This window comes from Semicossyphus pulcher, unplaced genomic scaffold, assembly GCF_022749685.1.
Source record: "Semicossyphus pulcher isolate SPU_LCO1_2020_fin unplaced genomic scaffold, fSemPul1.0.p SCAF_2, whole genome shotgun sequence".
In the NCBI taxonomy this organism is placed as follows: Eukaryota; Metazoa; Chordata; class Actinopteri; order Labriformes; family Labridae; genus Semicossyphus; species Semicossyphus pulcher.
Genome location: NW_027211693.1, coordinates 27,690,625 through 27,709,347, shown reverse-complemented (window position 1 = coordinate 27,709,347; position 18,723 = coordinate 27,690,625). Strand labels below are relative to the sequence as shown.

General features: G+C 40.9%; 2 protein-coding genes across 3 annotated transcripts; both read right to left on the bottom strand.

The window, feature by feature from the left end:
- Window positions 1-25: 25 nt before the first annotated feature.
- cnot7 (CCR4-NOT transcription complex, subunit 7) lies at window positions 26-6,919 on the bottom strand. 2 transcript variants are annotated; one of them, XM_069669472.1, is made up of 7 exons: window positions 6,759-6,919; window positions 5,957-6,080; window positions 5,670-5,863; window positions 5,096-5,257; window positions 3,389-3,533; window positions 3,138-3,248; window positions 26-1,776 (listed from the first exon to the last, which is right to left on the bottom strand). In XM_069669472.1, the coding sequence occupies exons 2-7, from the start codon at window positions 6,071-6,073 to the stop codon at window positions 1,645-1,647; spliced, it is 861 nt and encodes a 286-aa protein (XP_069525573.1). In that variant the 5' UTR covers window positions 6,074-6,080; window positions 6,759-6,919; the 3' UTR covers window positions 26-1,644. The 2 variants fall into 2 exon arrangements, with proteins under 2 accessions (XP_069525573.1, XP_069525574.1); XM_069669473.1 differs by having other exon boundaries at window positions 27-1,776; window positions 5,957-6,063.
- A 129-nt stretch (window positions 6,920-7,048) lies between these two features.
- mtmr7a (myotubularin related protein 7a) lies at window positions 7,049-17,301 on the bottom strand. Its single transcript, XM_069669559.1, has 14 exons — window positions 17,117-17,301; window positions 16,699-16,821; window positions 16,305-16,467; window positions 15,731-15,888; window positions 15,509-15,637; window positions 13,554-13,688; window positions 13,172-13,304; window positions 11,152-11,261; window positions 10,278-10,403; window positions 9,881-9,930; window positions 9,597-9,797; window positions 9,181-9,315; window positions 8,854-8,980; window positions 7,049-8,744 (listed from the first exon to the last, which is right to left on the bottom strand). Exons 1-14 carry the CDS (start codon window positions 17,138-17,140, stop codon window positions 8,400-8,402), a joined length of 1,959 nt encoding a protein of 652 aa, XP_069525660.1. The 5' UTR covers window positions 17,141-17,301; the 3' UTR covers window positions 7,049-8,399.
- Between the last annotated feature and the right edge of the window lie 1,422 nt (window positions 17,302-18,723).

The window sequence follows — 18,723 nt, the reverse complement described above, 5'->3', positions numbered from 1 at the left end:
TCGGAAAGTATGGACTCATTAAAGAGATCTTATGGCAACGAGTGTTTTATGGTAGAAAAGTTTCAAGCCTTTATTTACAAAATAATCTAAAAACAATCCTCCAGTATATTGCATATTTTTCTTTAACTCTTGTTACAGTGTGAAAGATGTCTGCAGAAAGAAAGAAAAGTGTCTCACTTTAACGCAGCAGCGCGAGCTTCGTAAGTCATGGACCTACACTTTAACACACACCTATGGAAGTTCAGAATACTATTACACAACACAGCATTTATTCAAACGTTTTAGTACATGCGGCTGTTCTACGCAGCATGAATGAACTGGAAAGCAATACAAAAATAAATGTCATTCAAAAGATCAGAACTACAAGTGAACTGAACTCCACTGGAACAGAAAGTTGCATGATAAAAAGCAACGTCGTTTTTTTCTCTAATGCATAAAGGTTTGTTTTTTTTAACACTAAAACTCTACAAAACCTTCATTTCCATTAAACATGAAAATGCACTCTCAGAGTAGTTCAGGGCAACCTCAGCATGTCCGACAGCAGTTTAATTCTGTTTATAAGGTCTGGTGAATTTGGTTGAAATAAGCACAGGACCATGTAGAGCGGCGTTCCTCTGTCTTAATGTGTGCTTGTGTCAATGAGGGTGTTTACGTGCACAAATAATCTGCATTCTTCCAAGAAAAACTCTGTATGCTTCTGGTACATACTGTTTGTATCTTTGTATGCGATTTCTCAAAGCATATCAGGAAGACAAAGCGAGGATCAGCAACTAATCGTAAAGAGGAAATCGTTTTCTAGGATCTTTGTATACGCAGAATACACCAGCTTGTTTATTAAAGGCTTTCCACAGCGGGATTAGAGCTTATTTGGTCATAATAAATATTATATTTATATGTAAAAAGGAAAATAAACGTCAATGAGATACTCATGCGCAGGTAAACACACTCACTGAGAGCTCCCGTTCTCATCATCATACAAAAAAAGTCACAGAGGGCGAGCGCACTGCCGTGTGGGGTCTTAGTGTTGATCAGGGTGTCTATTAAATGTCAGATAAGCAGCGCAATAAATTAAAGTTTAAAACATAAGAATGCAGCTTATATTAAGGCTGAGAGTGGTGAGAGCGGTTGTTGTGATGGTGAAGATTCACATGTTCACGATGTCAAATGGGAACGTAGAGAAGGCAACAAAGAGGAGAGACACCAGAAACGTTTTCAGCTTTCCATATAAAATCAGGTTAGAGCTTTAAAGTGCAAAACATGTCTACAGAACATTTTAGGAAAACTAAAATCCCATCTTTTCAAGCATGTTAAATTGAACTGATCCAACCAGGCTGCCTACACTGCTTCATAGGATTAAAAGACTAAACTCACACACACACACACACACACACACTCACACACACACACACACACACACACACACACACACGCAGCCAGCAGGGGCGTGTGTGAGGACAGCTGGGATATTTTTTAGACCATCATATTCAGTCGTCTAAGGTGAGCAGAGGCTATGAGAAGCAGCTTGCTAAATGATGTGTGTTTGTCTTTTTTTCTTCCATTATTATCATCCCGTTGCTTAAAGCCCGCTTCAGTGTCGCACTGATCGTGCATGTGAACCGCAGGATGGGAGGATTCAGAGTGATGTCACGACTGCTGCTTGTTAGCCTCCTCTTCGTAAGCGTTCCCTGTCCCGTTCTGGACGTAGGCCGAGCCGGAGCTGAGCCCGTACAAGTGCCCACAGTACTTTGCATCGTCGATATGATCCTCAAAGAACATCTGAGGGGAAAAAAAAACACAGGACAGACACTGGCATGTCATTTAAGATCATGTTGTTCACTGTATCAAAGTTCAAGTAGGTATCATATCTTTATAACCCTCACTTTTATCATCTGGATCCCAACTTTATGCTCATGATAGCTTTATCGTGTGAGCACAAGTGACTGCTCCGCTATACAAGTCCATTTAGAAACAAGCAGAGTTCTGGGCCAGGAAAGTTTTTCCTATCACTTGAAAAGGGGAGTTACCCTAAAAAATTATGAAAGAAAAAGTCTAATAAAACAATGTTCAAACAGTTAGCTAAACTTAAAGTAATAATCGTGAAGATTTTCATGTAAATAAATGTCTCTTAAGTCCCTATCTATCGCTGAATGAGGTAACACAAGGTGATTGAGCCTATGGCCCACTGATGAAAAAGCAATTTCACTTTGCATTTGCAGTATTACAGACTGGGTGTCTGGTGCGACTTTCACAGAAAATAATCACAAGCAGCGCCCAGTTAGTGACGCGTTTTCCATCAGCCAGCAGTGGTTGGTCTGCCAGAGAGGGTAGGCGGAGCTAAGTGAAAATCCAAAGAAAAAGAAACAAACTCGACGCTCAGATGGAGCAAACAGTCTAAAAAGGAAAGCGACCGTCAGCGAGGAAAATCAAGAGTTACAACCGGAGCCAATGGTGGACGCCACACGTGTCTGTCTGGAACTCTGGAAATCTTTGATATTAGCACTTTAAATGACTTATTTTGCAGGTATTTGATTGTTGGTTGGACAAAACAAGATGCCATCTTAAAAATAATCCACTGATCAATCAATGATGAAATATTTTGCCATTGAAGCCATATTTAACGACGGCTGGAGCGCTGGTTGAAATGATTACTGGGCTTTTACAAGGTTTTTTCTTAACTTCTTTCCACTCTCTGAACCAGAAGAGAAAAATACTTTTTATAGACTGACCTCATATATGAAGAAATAAAATCGGCTCAGCGTCTATAGCCTTGATCATTGAAATAATTGTTGGAAAGTAATTGTGGAAGATGGTACACAAGTGCACATCCCTCTCTTTAACCTTTACTGCTGTTTATTTCATACTCTAAGACAATCTGACAGCATATAATTCAGACTTGTTCTTGCTGAAAGTGTAATGTCACTCAGCCTGAACTCCTAAGACTGCTGTTTTGACGTTTACATGGTCGTGTACAGCGTGATTATTCAGAAGTGAGACTTCCATATTAAACTGCCAGCGGATTATTGTGAGGAGGTGCAGGTCTGAAAGGAGCTTAAGTAATACAGTGCTGGCAGTGTAAGGTTTGTGTTTCATCACAATCATGCACTACATAACTAGTGTCTCTGGCTTGAGGATCCTACCTCTCTCATCTTGAAGAAAGCCATGCCTGTGAGTAATGAGTCCGAGCCGGCCTGATGCTGTGGTCCAATCCTCTCCAGCTCCAGCTGCTCAGCTACTTCCTGCAGCCCACCCTGAAAACAAAACTCTGTCAGTTCATTTCAGTCAAAGAAAAAACACACTCACAAGACATCACAACAAATCTATGGGTGTGAAGTTTTAAATTAATAAAACAGGAGATATGTGTCCGCTACCTGCTGAAATATTAAAGTACCTTCAGGTTTTTACAACTCTTCATGAGGTACTTGACATCATAAATGACTGGAAAGTACAAGCGAAGAATCTCAAAGAAGTCCACCTCCTCCTCGGGCAGGTTAGCGTTGGACAGAATCTTGATCAGGTATCCAAAGTCATAGCCACTATAAGACACATATGCACAGACACATGCGCACCTTTAAACTTTGTTTTAACAAAGAGCACACAGCAGCAGGCTTCAAGAGAGTTTTCTAATCTGCCATGAGACAAAGACAACTACGGACACAATGATTGCTTGCCCTCATGTCAGGGTACAAGAGCTGCTATACATGCAAGGATATAAATCACATTCACAAGACTCTGTGGGATCCCAGTAGATTTGAGATATTGATATAACAAGATCAATGGCTGATCGGGAAAAAACATGAATAAGACGCTCGGCTATTTTAAAAAAGAACAACCATCCGATTAGATTAAAGACTAATCCACAAGAAAACAGTGAAAATGGAATAAATTAAAGGTATACGATGGTGTAAACAGAATCAACAAAAATAGAAAACAAAGAATATAAATGAAAGCAAGATTAAAGCCTGTTGGTAAAGGAGTGTTCTAAATACCTGAAAGAGATGACAGTGACGTTTCAAACCTAAGCTTTGTTTACTTTCCAAAGCCTGGTTATCTTTAGCCTCAGTTTGCCATGGAGACACAGTGGGAAACTGAGTACGAAACGAAGATGTTAAGCAGCAGAGTGTAGAAAATACTGGGAAATAGTTGCTCTTACATTACAGACCAATTTTTAACAATGCAAGTGTTTAATACACTTGAGAAGCAATTTTTAATTGCAAATGTAACAGGACAATTTTTGTTTTAACAAGTTTGTAACAAAACCCTTATTATTCTGCGTAACATCTTACTTCTCACTAAAAGACAATTAAAATAACAAACATAAAAAAACTAATCTGTTTAAATTCAATTAGAAAGTAATATAAATAATAAGCTTTCAAACAAATAACGGATAAGGAGTTTTAATCAAAGGTACTGCGCAATATTTATACGGTGGTGATCTACACAGTCAACTGGCACCAGTATTTTGTCTAACTGACGAGCAAGGAGTGACAAAACCAAAGGAGATGTTGCGCTTTGTAATTTGTGATCACTGAAAATGTTCATTATTTTCTGAATATTTTTGGCACAAGAATATGAACCCTGCTGCTATAGAGGCATCTACATACACTCACCGGCCACTTCATTACTGTACAATCTAATGCAGTTTAATACAACAGCACTGCCATGGATTCTGCTTTTATGAAGTTTAGTTTTTGTTGACGTTTGTTTTGTTGGGAGTCTGAAGTGTGTAAATTCAATTATGTTTATTACCGAGGCCGTAGATAAAGGTGCTGTTGTACTGAACTAAATTATATTGAGATGTGTCTCTAACTTGTTGTCCTCCCTATTAACATACATGAGGGGGCCAGAGTATTAGGAAAACCTCTAAATATAATGCAGCTTTGTACATCCACACCACCAATTATGACTGTGACGCTGAAATGTCATTGAATCAACACCTCTGTGACAGCTTAGGACATAAAAGCAAATATGGCTGAGCTGGTGTATTGGATTAAATTAGACTTTTCAGGTGTACCTAATGAAGTGGCCGGTGAGTGTATAAGTTGCTACAATTCAATTATAACTGAGTTAATATACAAATAGCTACATAATAGGATACCTGTGAAAAGACAGCCACTTGACCCCATCACAGAGCACCACTCCTGATGTCATCAGCAGCTCTGCAAAGTACAGCGTCTCAATTCCTTCGTCCTCGTGCTTCTTGAACTGAATCCCTGAAGTGGTCAGGAGCTCAATAGAGTCCTGTGCATACATATCTTCTCTGGTGGAAAAGACAGAAACATGTCACACTGTTATTATTGAAACCACAAAAACCAGTAGTTATGACAGTGTTTGCAGCCTAAAGTGTTCGAAACTCAAATCAACTTCAAGCAGGTGATATGGATGTAGACAGACAGAAAGAATGGCAGAAAGGCTTCATGTTTGACTTACTCTATTGCCTCATCTGTGTGTGCTGTTGGGACAATATGGGACACTCTTCCCATCACTAGTAACCATAAAGGTCTACGAATCATGCTAATTTTAATTTGACACAAATATCAGAATCTATGTCGCAACAACTTTTTGATTTCTGCAAACTGTAAATTCCACTGATTAAGAAACTCAAATAAGTGTCATGGAAGCATATATTTGCCACACAAGAAGTAAAAAGCGAGATAAGCACATCATCTTACGTGAGGTTAAACTTAAAGTTGAACTGCCATGTTGATGTCCCTGGAGGATATTCCCCTTGTTCGTTCATAAATGTGAGGCCCAGCTGGATTATCTTGAGCAGATCCACATTGCAGCGCAGTAACTGGTACTGATAGTCAGCGTTGCTTCTAAACTCTCCAATTGGTCTGGCTACTACACCTGGAAACTCGGTGTCCTGTAAGACAAAGGACAACTCATGATGCACAACAGAAATCTGGTTGAGTCAGAGACTTTTTTGCCCTCTATCGAGATGAGTAGCACCACTCACCATAGCAATGTAGTTGTACTTTCGAATAACATTTCGGATCCTCTTCAGCTCCTCCTCCAGGTTGTTGGCCCATACCTCACATATTCTTTGGCTGTGATCCACAGTAGCTGCGGGCATAGTGCCACTTCACCATGAAAAGACAAAGGTCCCCAAGAAAGAGACAGGAGCCTTAAGATAATAGGTGGTATCTAGACCTAGCCCAATATGCAGGTCTGTGGTAGACCAAATAAGAGGAGGAAAGCAAGGCCATTGAACACATCATCACCAGATAACCCAGAAATTCTGACAATAAGGCTAACAATATCTTAGGTCATAATATTAAATGCAGGTAATATAACCTGCTCAGTGTGATAAATCACATATATCTAAATGTCAGTTTCGACATTGGCGAGGCTAATTCAATCTTACTGTGCTTCTTTTCAACTGGGATATTTGCGTAAAAAGCTTCATTAGCAATTTACATGAACACACATGGGAGCAGCAGCAGGACGTGCCTGTCTGGCTCTGTTAACATTAGCCTGTCGCAGGCAGCTTTCAGCAGCACTTTGGGCTAGCTAGGTTACCTGTAGCAGTTAGCAGCCTATAGACTTCTCGTTAGCTAACATGAGCAGGACAGTGGAGTCTGTCAGGTGGGAGGCTGTGGACAGTCTCAGCATACTTATCAGGCAAATAGCTATCACAACAGATATGTAACAGTGGGCGCGAGACATGAAAGAGATGAGTTAAAAGCCGCAAACACACACACACACTCACTCAGCGTCACTTTGATACTGCAAAGCTCACTGTAGCCTCGTGAACTTACCGTTCCCCAAACCGGGCGGGTGTGTGTTTTAAGTGTGTACTATCTGAAAACTGTTAATTTTCTCTACGTTATTGTGTCGGGGTTTTTTCGCTAACTTTTAAATAGTTTATATTCAGTAATGTATCGATGTCAGCCTACGGCTGCCATCACAGCTGTGCCTACAACACGACGTCATCACGTATAAAAGGAGCGTCATGAGCGTGTGCATGGCTTGGCTCACGTCTGGTTGATAAAACTGACCCTTTAAAAGGCTGACAAGAACACAACCAAGAACAATCACAACATCATCATTTCAATAAAGCATCTATTTATTTGAAAAGAAAATTGACACAGATAACACTTATTTGATATTTGATCCGTTTGACAAATATGGCTGTTGTTCAACCAGCACAAACAAACACAGTGATATACATCTCTCTTATTGGGTCAGAAGTCCTTTTGACCTGACGATTTAGACTCTGATACAAATAAAAACAACATGCATTAAAGAACGATTACAGTAGTCAAAAAAATAAGTCATAGTACAAAAATATTTTAACATGCTTTGCTTGATAATCTCAGTTTTGTTCATCTGCAGTATTGATGTGCACCTAATGCTTATTACCCTACTAAAGTCAACAATATTTCTGCCTATTTTATTGTTGAGGTGGCACTCAAAATGTTGGCAATCTGCTGCCTATAGCAGCATCATTTCTGTGTTCATATGCTCCAGTCTGCTGGTTCATTAAAGTGTATATACATTTATTCCGTGCACTGCTGATACCAGACAGTCGATTCCCTTTGGTAAGAATTTTGGTTGGATCATAAAAAAAATCTGGTGTTGAAATACTGTGGATAGACATGTGCAAAGATTCACTGAAAGCATACTTTCACATCTTGTGTTGGAATCATCATGTTAATGAGTGACATGTTAAAATACCCAGTTTGTGGACCACAAGGTGCCATAAACCCAAACCAGCCACTAGTTATTAAAGTGTGACCAGTTGAGACCCCGGTGGTGTGCAGAGTTTAGTCATAACACGTGCTATGGGATGATAACCACTGCTACATTGTGATTTAAACTACATTTTGGGCTGAACAGGATACGTTATGATATGAGTCCGCTGTATATCTACTTGTTGTTCGATCACGTCATTGTTTGATCTGTTTAATTCTATTCTAATTTCTGCAATTATTAAATGTACCTAGTTGTATATATCTTTTTTGTTCTTCAAGATCAATGAACACAAAATAATGATTTGGAATTTTGACAAAAACTTTCCGTTTGCTTTGCAGCTGACTTCTTCCTATCCTTTTTCTTAAGGTGTTTACATATTAAAAACAAATGCCTGATGAATAGATACGTTTGTGGAAGACCATAGCAAAAACCAAGCACCCAGCTAAATGGCCACCAAAAACACACATGAAAATCTTAATTTCTCTCACCGAGGTAAGAAGCAAGGAGAGCTACAGTCAACTACTACCTAGAATGTACATGGAAACAAAAAGTCCACCACCCCACATGCAAACAAAAGTGCAAATCAATTGTGTAGCCCGACAAAGCCCACAGCCGGGTTACTTGGTAAACGCAAGGTAGTGTTTGTTCGGTGGTCCTGATGATGGCTGGTTGGTGCTGCACCTTCCACCAAATGCTACATTTGCTCAGGCAGCTGAGTAGGCAGCCTCATCAGAGTCTGGATCCCTGGTGCTGTCCTCGCTGAGTGGTGAGCGACAGCTCAGGTCTGCAATCCCTGACTCCTGGTCGCTGCCGTTGGAGAGGTTGAATTCAGATGTCTGCTTCAAGTCCTGGTTCAGGAGAATCAGGCTGCCTTCAGGTGCTTTAGGCTGACTGGGGCTGCTGGTGATGAAGCCCCCAGTGTAGTCTTGAGGGGTGTTAGCCAGATCAAGGTCGTCACCACGAGCCCACGCTGTGGGGCTCTTATCAAAGGTGGTGTTTTTTTGGGTTACACTCTTCCACTCCTGCTCCTTCTCCAGTTGAGCGATTTTCTAATGTAAGGAAATGAAAACTTCAGTATTCTATAACCAGGAAAACACTGCAGTAGATGATTTTTTCAGGATAAATAACAAGCAGCATGAATGTATAGCCCTGTCTTACCTGTTTGTGTGAAGCCAGCTGCTCCTCCAGCTGCTGTGTCTCCTCTTGGATTGCACTCAGATAATCCTCCACAGACTGTCGAGGATGCATCCCTCTGTCAAAGCGGTTGTACAGCCCTCTCCAAAACCTATAAAAAATTATTTTCAAGTTTCTTATTTTAAAATATCACCAAATCGTATTCCTCCATTTGTTTAATTTACCAATTAAATGGAACAAACAGTGTTATGGCGGAATTGTATGAAACCTACAGAAAATACTTATCCTTATTAAGTATCCTGATTATAGGTTATATGTGTTGTTATGTTGTTACTGTTTGTGAGGACTTACTTAAAGCAGTAGGGGGCAGTAGATGGCCGAAGGAGCCCCTGCGTCTGGCTGTGGTCTGGTCGGTACAGAGGGTTGATGTAGTCTGCTCGGTTCGTCCATAGATAACTCCACAAAGAGTGAGTCCTCTCATTCAGTCTGTATGAATGTCAAATGGCAGTGAAAATAAAAACAGGAAACGACAACATGAGGACATGATTAACAGGCTTCTGATAAAAGAAAGAACCCTATTTAGAATAATCTATGTTTTTGTTTTGTATCTAGAATGGAGCACTCTATATTTGAATAAGCCCTGTGATGTAAATTACTACTACTGGCTGTCGCGTCTCTTCAGTAGCTCTCAGTGCTGGGGCTCTGACCAGATGTCTGTGCTGTGAAAAGAAAAAGAAACTGATGGTGGCCAGAGGTGTAAATCTCACCGCAGCTCTGTCCTCTCCCGCTGGTTGTTGCCAATGAAATTGCCAAACTGGCAGGAGTAGATGTGGCTTTGAATGGTGATGAGGAACCTCTCATTGAACTCAAAGGCACAGGGGAACTGCTCCATGAGCTGCCACACGCACTCCAGGAACTGATCTATGATGGGAGATACCTCTTTAGGGTCTCCCACCAAGTGGTTGCACCTAGAAATGAGAAAAGGGTAGTAAGTAAAAAAAAAAAGCACCTGCATTATAAATGCTGTTACAGCAATATTCTGAAGTCCAACCTGTGAGTGAACTTGTGTCCAAATGAGATCCAGTCTTTCTCGATGAGAACCTAAGAGCAGAAAAAAGCATGTGCTAAGACATGAGGAGCACCAGCGTTTCTGTGCTTGTTGAGTATGCCATGATTAAAGGTACAGTCCCTGCAGAATGACTGAACCTCTTCACCCTCTGTGTGGGGTCACATCACCTCAGGGCAAACTTTTCTACTATATTTATTTTCCACAGTGGCTTTAGTGGATTCCAAGTTAGGCTGCTGAAAATCCTTCTGATCAAAGAAACAAGCCTCTGATAGAAATAATAACAGCTACAGTCACAATGTTACTAAAATAATAGAGTGTAGCAGGGAGGTATATGACATTCACTTAAACTAACTTAAATACAAAAAGGTTTAGTGTCTACCATGAGTCCTCTGAGGGTCCTGTAGTAAGGATCCAGCAGCACACTGGCCACTGAACACACCTGGGCAGTGCGGTCCCAACCGTCTGAACAGTGAACCAGGACACTGACACCCTCCTCTGCAACAGCCTGCACACACAGACACACGCACACACACACACACACACACACACACACACAGACACACACACAAACATAAATGCAAAGTCTGTGCAGTGTCTCAGCACAACCATGTAAACATAATTGATATATTTAAATGTGTACTGAAGTGTGCAAAGTGCAATCATCAGCAATAACATGTGCTAGAATAGTAGCCAGAGAAGTTCTACATGTGGAGCTCACATTGTTAAAGCTAGTTACTTTTGGTTAACCTGGTAAATCCCTCTGATAACGGCCTTGTGATAACTAGTGGTTTCAAGGCTTCGATTTAAGATTTATCTGAGAAATAGACACATTGTACAGTGCCTATGTGTGATTACTGACTTTACATCTGCTTTGATAAGTCCGACGATTTTACATCTGCTTTGACAAGTCCGACGCTCTCAGGTAAATGTCAGTGATGCCAAGGGAAATTTATTTTCCAGGATTTGCCTCTTAGGCACTCACTACCTCCTTTTAGGCTGAACACAAACTTAGCGTCTGTTATATTAAATTGATTGACTATCATCATAGATGTTTCTGCACTCAACCAGGTGGAACCTTTAGTATTCCCTGGTGGAGCAAGAGAGCAAGTACTGCAACAGTTTACTTCTTGCAAGTGGGAGGAAACAGAAAATATATATGCATCACATATAAACACACACAGAATAGCACGCCACCTAAGCCAATATTGAGTGCAGTGGAGGGGCAGACAGCAGGGATTAACCTCCAGACTGACCTTGGCGATGAAGATGCCTGCATCCAAAACAGCTTTGATGTGCCTCAGCCAGCCTGAGTTCTCCAGACCTTCCAGGAAGTCAGACATGGAGGGGGAGCGCAGCTCACACACTGTAACCACAACACAGCTGTCTCACTGGCAGGAAACACGGAGCATACCTGATCACTGGACTTGACTAAACCTCACATTAAACTACATTCATAACAATAAGTCCATGAGGAATCCTAGCGTGGCATGAGTAAATATGGGTCATACCGCCTTATTGATTTTTCATAACAGATTTCCTTCAGGTGCTCGCACAATGCTTTACTTGGACCCCAGTCAAAGCTTTCAGTCACGTTAGCAGCGTGTGTCTAGGGCTGGTAATGTCAGTCTGTCAGTTGGTCTGTCTAATACGTCGGGTCAGACTGAAATATCTCGACAACTGTTAGACGGATTGCCATTTAATTTTGAAAAGGTATTCATGGTCCACAGAGGACTGCTTTTATTGATCTGCTGACTTTCCTCCAGCGCCCCCAGCAGGTCAAAGTTTGCACTTTCTTTGTAAATATCTCAACCTGTTCTGCAAACAACAATTCATGGTTCCCAGATCAGTTCTCCTCCTGACTTTGGTGATATCCGTCTTTTCCTCAGGCACCGCAAGGAGGTTCATTTGTGGTTTTGAGATCCTTGAATTTTTGTCTAGCATGTCATAATATAATTCTGATTGATTACTTTGATTTATGATCAAATATCTATAAAAGTAATAACATTTCCATCTGTATCAGCTATGCTTTGTGTTTAGCTAGAATTACTACATACTCACATGCTAAACTTAGATAAACATGGTAAACATTATATCTGCATAACATCTACCTCAAAAGTCGTTTACATTGTGAACATATCATTATGCCAGATAATATGTAGCATGTGTTAGCATTTAGCTAAATGTTACCACTGTGCATAGCTATAGAGATTAAGTCTATGTGTTTTTGTATCTATAAATAAGTGTCATGCCGATGATTAATAACACAGGCCAGACGGACAACTCAACACATATCCATCTCTGTACCATAAGTCTGTGTTTATTTATTTTGAAAACTGAATCAGAAATGTCTTTTTCCATCTTCAGAGTTCAACATAAATATTTTAAAGTTCACTGAGGTGCAGAGTGACATGAACCAGTTTCTCTGCAGCTGACTTTTCATTTGCTCAGGACAATTTGTCACATTAATGTTCAGAATTTAAACTGCATGAAAACATGTGCCCTCTATGCACTGAATAGGGTGTTGACAGAGGCGAGAGAGAGAGTGTTTTCGCTGACACTTCATCAGTGTGCTGACCCGTGATAGCGCTCTGTGGCCACTGATAGTAGGCTGAGCAGGTGAATGGGTTCAGTCAACCTTTTATAACACCGAGCAGAGCAGACTTCCACGAGCTGGGCGGGGGGGGGGCGGTGTCTTCAAATCTTATTCAAGTGTGCTATCGGGTAGAGAGAGTGAGCCAGGCTCTGAAGGGCAGGGGCTGTCTCCTGCATTTAAAGACTTTCCTTGTGCTGCCAGGGGGGCAAAGAGTTATCACAACTAAGAACAGCTATAACTTTTCAGACTTAAATTCACTTCATTCTCACGCCCTCGGCCTCTCTTTGGGGGATAAGATCCTAGATTGTCCACTCCGGGAAACCAAAATAGCTCAGAAATAAAATCCAGATGGATTGAAAGTCTTCCTAGGAGCACCCCTGCACAATACCCAGAAATTCTCCTGTGGGCTCATTTGAGGCCCGATTGCGGCACAGTTCGGTCTGCATGAGTGCATATGAAAGCCACAGGTTCAGCATGGGGTCTTGCTCTGCTTTAGTAATGTGAAGAAGCAACGGATTATAAACAGACAATGCAGGACAAGATACATTTCATTCCACAAACACTTATGTGGTGAAACATTTCTGACATGGTGGTGAACGCACTGCTGTGGCTAATTCACAGTGTCTACAGTAAATCTAAAACCAGTATGAGAACTCGTCTCAGTCAGACTTGTTAATTACCTTCGAGCATTTTCTGTTGGCTGTTTCTCATTACATGGATGTTCTCGATGCCGATGAATTGGAATTTAATGTTGGAGTAGTTGTCTTCATTTTCGTAGCCTTTTCCTGCAGCTCGGTTTGCGATTGCGTTCAGCTAAAAGACATTTAATCATTGTCAGAAAATGCTTTTATAAAAAGCGTCAGAATAAAGCAGCATGGCTCCACACAAACGTCTGTAACATAATATTGATTATGCTCCAACCAGCACATACCCAGGATGTTTGTAAGGCTTTTGCTGTGAGCACATCCAGCTGGCAAAATGCAGTTTGGAAAATAAAGCCCACCTGAACACACAGCATTGTACTGTAACACTTGTATTTTCGCCTAAGCACAGAGGGCTCACCTTAGGCCTGGTGTCCACCACATACATGAAGTCGCTGCGGGGATTGGACCTCAAGATGGCCTCCAGCATCTGTTCATCCTCCAGGCAGCGAGCGCTGAAACCCGACAGGGGCTGGCTGCTACGGCAGATGGCAGCCTGGGAGGAGGCAAGAGGCACTCAGGCTTCAAACAGGAATGTTTGCTTGTTTGAGAGACGATTTTAGGTGAACTATTGCTTATTGCAACATTTAGAACAAAACTAACGTGATTTGTGGGAATCAGAGTGAAAAAGTATTCACAGAACTTTTTATTTCCTTGCATGTTCAATTCAAATCTATCAACCACACAATTTCTCATATCTCCATTTAGTGGCCACGAGGGAAAGGACCAGAGACCTTTATGTGATCCCCCCTCTGGCCCATGAACCAGAATGGAGCCCTTTGTACGAACTGCGCTCCACACACTGGGCCCTCAGCCCTGGGAAGCTGACCTCAAACACATAAAGCACTCCCAACTGTCCAGGCAAGGATTGATGGAAGGGATTATGAATGTTTGGGCTTTTTCCTGATTCAGCTTCAGAGGATGATTGTGCTTTGATTTAATAACAGATTCATTTAAATCCCTTATGGGACATTTTTGAAACAGACTTAATGCCTGTTCAGATTTCAGGCCAAAAAGGCTCCTGGTAATGTCAAAGGTTTCTCCCCATTTTGTTTCATGGTCAGAAGAGTCTCCTACTGTTTTGGCGTTCCTTCTAATAATTTATTTTCTTTTTTGTCACATACTAAACCAGTTTTTGTAAATCAAAAACTGAAATGGCAAAAAATAATGATCTGTTATCCTCCCTTATTGCCTTGAAGCTTAGCTGTAAACCAGGCGTTGTCGCGTTGCCTGATCAGCTTGTCAATCTCAGCAAATTATACCAAACCAAATAAAATATCTCGTGCTACTTTGGTGACATCAATTCATTTATGCCGTTTTGTTCCAGGCTCACAGTGTTTGTTAGGATTTGAGATTATATTCAAATATACACAAAGTGTTTTGCAGCTTATTTTTCAGATGCTGTACACGTGTTGCTATATTGGTGATTTGAATTGGCTTGTTTGCTTGGCATGTTGAGCTCTCAGAGCAACAGTAAAAGTGAAAACAATAAATCAGATATTCTGAAACTTGTGGAAGAGGGATTTGATACGTTATTTTGTCTAGGGATGCACGATATTATCGGCACGTTTATCTGCAGATTATGGCTTGAAAATGACGCATCAGCAGATATGTCATTTTTCGGACAATATTTTTTCCGCCGATAAAACAACGTTTTAATTATGTTTAAATGCTCGATGATTCCCTAAAAAAGCTTGACGTAATGCAGCATCAGTCATGCGAGGAGCGGCCAAATCTCATCATCCAAGCCCGTCTAAATTGTATGAATATTACAGATTTATTTGAAAGAAAATGTTACATACAAATAAATATGACATTTTGTACATAACCTAGATTTAATTACTTTTCTTATATTGCCCAGTGAATGTGTAAAAAGCACTGTATTATGTTGGCCATTACAATAAGAGTAAGCATGATATTAATTCCACTGCAGGGGAGACTTGATGTTCTCTGCAATTAGGTGGAAAAAAACATGTGTCTAATATATCGGTATCCAAATCGGCAAAAAGGGTTGGCAGATATCGGATATCGGCAAAAAAACAACAATATCACGCATCCCTAATTTTTTCATTTAACATCTTAATATATGATTGTCTTCACCTTAAACTGCACTGCTTTGATTGGCTGTCCTTTAGCCAGAATAATACCACTGCTGTGCAAGTTCTGAGTAATAGAGATTGGTTCTGTCACTGTTGCCACGGCCCTACTTATCGTACAGTCTAAGAAACATCAGATACTTTATGCTTCTTAAATTAAAATAAGGTGTCATGCAAACACATGGAAAATAAGAACAGAATATATTTGCAGTCAACTTACATGATTTTCTTTGGAGTAGTAGGACAGAGTTGGAAATCTGCCTCTGCTTCTGAACTTGGAGCTTCCGACTATGACCGGAGGAGTCGCGGACTCAGGTACAAACAGGTCAGCGGGGTATGTGTCACTCACCTTTGAAAAAACAACACGACACAAGTCTAAGCTACCGTCACGTCTATATTAGGATAAAATACTACAACTGCTCATAGATGTTGGTTGGCTGACCTTGTAGCGTTGGTTGACAGGAGAGAGTTTCCACAGGGAGTTTGGGAGTCCCAATCTGCTGTAATCAGCCTTGAGGTCCAAGAAGTCCCATTCCCGTCGTCTCTCATCCTCATCAACATTAGGCTTATATGAGAAGCAATACAGCTCCTCGTAACTCTCTGCAAGGCAAAATACTGGCTGATAGCTGATGTTTGATGTACAAAACCTCAAATTTGTATGAGTTAGATAGACCAAGAAAATACAAAAGCAGACGAATGAAAACAACAGCCTAACCAGCACTAGATACTCTTTCTATGGGATCGTTCGCCAGCGCCACCACACTATAACATATGTCCTTGGTAAAAACACATTTTCAACAAGGACCCCTCAGATTGAGTTAACCCCGAGACTTGTACATCAATCTATCATTGCAATAAAAAGACGAGGATCATGATGATTCATTCAAGATCATCATAAGTCGGTGCGACGTAGGGTGCTGTCTGGGCAGACAATAATATTGAGCTTTTAAAATATACTGGGCTGGTTCTAAGTCACATTTTATCCCAAAATAAATGTATATAATAACACCGTTTACCTGGCTGGGAGAGACGCTGTAGGGACTGGAGGACATCATGGCATTCCTGCTCTCGAGGTATGACAAAATGAAGAACCTGGAAGTTCTTGCAGTGAATGAGCAGAGGACATCCCGAGGCTGTGACACCTTGTTTCTCCACACTGCACACCAAACTGTGAAACACCTGGTACCGATGAAAGGCAAACATAGACAATTTGTTGTTGTTCATTGTTTTCTATGGAAAACACATTACACAGCAGTAAATAGCCTACAAATCATGTATTGTCAAATGGTTACCACTTATGTACTACATTCTGACTTGTCCTGTAATTGAGGGCTTTTAAAAACATATTACCAAGATTAATTCCCTCTAAAAAAGAGTCCATACTGTCTGGTTTCCGGTGCTGTTGCTTACCCATGTTTCATTGCGCACCCCTTCCTCGTTCTCTACAAAGATGGTGTGAGTGGCCGTCAGGTAGAGGGTGCCCACCCTACTTCTCCTGGGGGAGACTCTGTCAAGCAGCCTGACATTCTCCACCTTAAGGAGGAAACACAACATCCAAAATCATTCTCATACTCAGGGCATGAGCGGAGACATAGCCTTCCTTTATGTTAGTTGCTGTAATACACATCACTTGTCGTCGAAACAGGCTGATAGCTGTAGGTAGGACTCTGACTGCCTACGTGGCCCACACAGCAGCAAACGCCCTTTCATTAGGCCTTGTATTTTAACTCTGCATTATGTTGAGCGCAAATGACAGTTGGTGTAAAAGTGACACTGGAGGCACAGTGCGGAAATGGTAGCTAATCACTGCAATCAGATCCGCGGTTACCTTTGGTAGTCGGATGTGCTCCATCCAGCTGAAACATAAACCGCAGCCTCCTGCAATCACTGAACTTGTCCCAATATAACTACCAACAGTATCACATGTGTACAATTGTGTTAAAATATGCTGTAGATTAGCTTAAAAGGTAAGGGTTGATCCTCGGTAGCGCGCAGGTAAACGCTGCCATAATATTGCTCCAGCTGTATCCATAGGAGCTGCACCGATGGGTCCTAAAGCCCGCCAGATACCAAGCTATGGCCTTTGCCATGTTAAAGTGCATTTCAGGCCGCCGCTGACCAAAGTTAACTACTTATTACACTTTCTTTTAAGAAATCCCCGCGAAAGGTAAGTCAAAAATATTTACTGACCGCAAGTCATTCAAGCCAAAAAGGTGTTTTGTATTTCTTAGATGAAATTTCAAATTAGATTTATTGGTTAATTACGTGCTTTATTAATGAATAGGCTACCGTGTGCATACCATACAGCTGAACTAAGGCTAATGAGAGTAGTATTAGAAAAGGACAACAACGTTAGTTCCTATACCAGCAAAATAACTGTAATTCGAGCTATCAAATCCAAAGACAATTTCAATGATGTAAAGTAAATTAATGTTTCATCTCAGAACCTTATGTAGGCTAAGTCAGTCCATACTAGATCTGCTTCCAAGAAACGTGATTAATTTCATCATTTTGCATTGGAGTAAAACAATTGTGACTTGTTTATGCTGAAGTTTCTGTGCTCTGTAAACATTTAATAGCCAGTCATGGGCCCTAGATACTGCACAAAGGTTTCTTTAAACCCTGCACTGTCACACAGGTGTTTTCATTTAGCCTGGCTGATTAGGCCTGTTGACGTCATGTTTGAGGTCACTAAAATGTTATAATAGAAAGGCAGTATTCCTACAATAAAAGGGGGCTTTGGGCAGTCAGGAGAAGACGTTTTATCAGGCAACACGAAGAAGCCATTTTTATTGATTTAACACTGTTTCAGCAAGAGTTTCAGTTACATTGAAATTTACTGCCAAAAAATCAATAGTTACAAATTCAAAAGCACACTGAAAGCTAGTTGCTGTTTTAAGCTCCCCCTTTCCCTTGGTCCTATGAGAGTTCATTTGTTCTTTTAAAAATGTTTCTAAGAGCAAAGTCATAACTACTATCATCTGTGTAACGAGCCCAGATGTAAAGGGGTGCGCCACAAAGTAGGCCAACAGACAGTCTAAAATGTTTTTGCTAGATTTATAGTACACAGTTCTGGCAGAGAACATAAAATATCTAGTGTTTGCTTAACTGATTGTTGCACTCTTTAACAGAGCATGAAGTTATTTTGAGGAAGCTCCCCAGTGCAAACACAGATGGATCCCGTAGGATTTAAACTGGATGTACAGTATATAGGCCTACACATTTTATCTGCACGCCCACACTGGACTGTGTTATTTTATCAAGTTCTTCTGACAGCTTCGTGGTTTTGCAGGCCAAATTTCTTCTGTGCCTTTTGCACATCAGTGAGCAGAGGAGCCATCTGTTGCAGGACAGTAGACAGAGAAAAACAATAAAAGTAGTTAGTTAAACTAAGCAGAAGTGATTGACTTACTGACGCCTGGCAGCCCTGCTGCA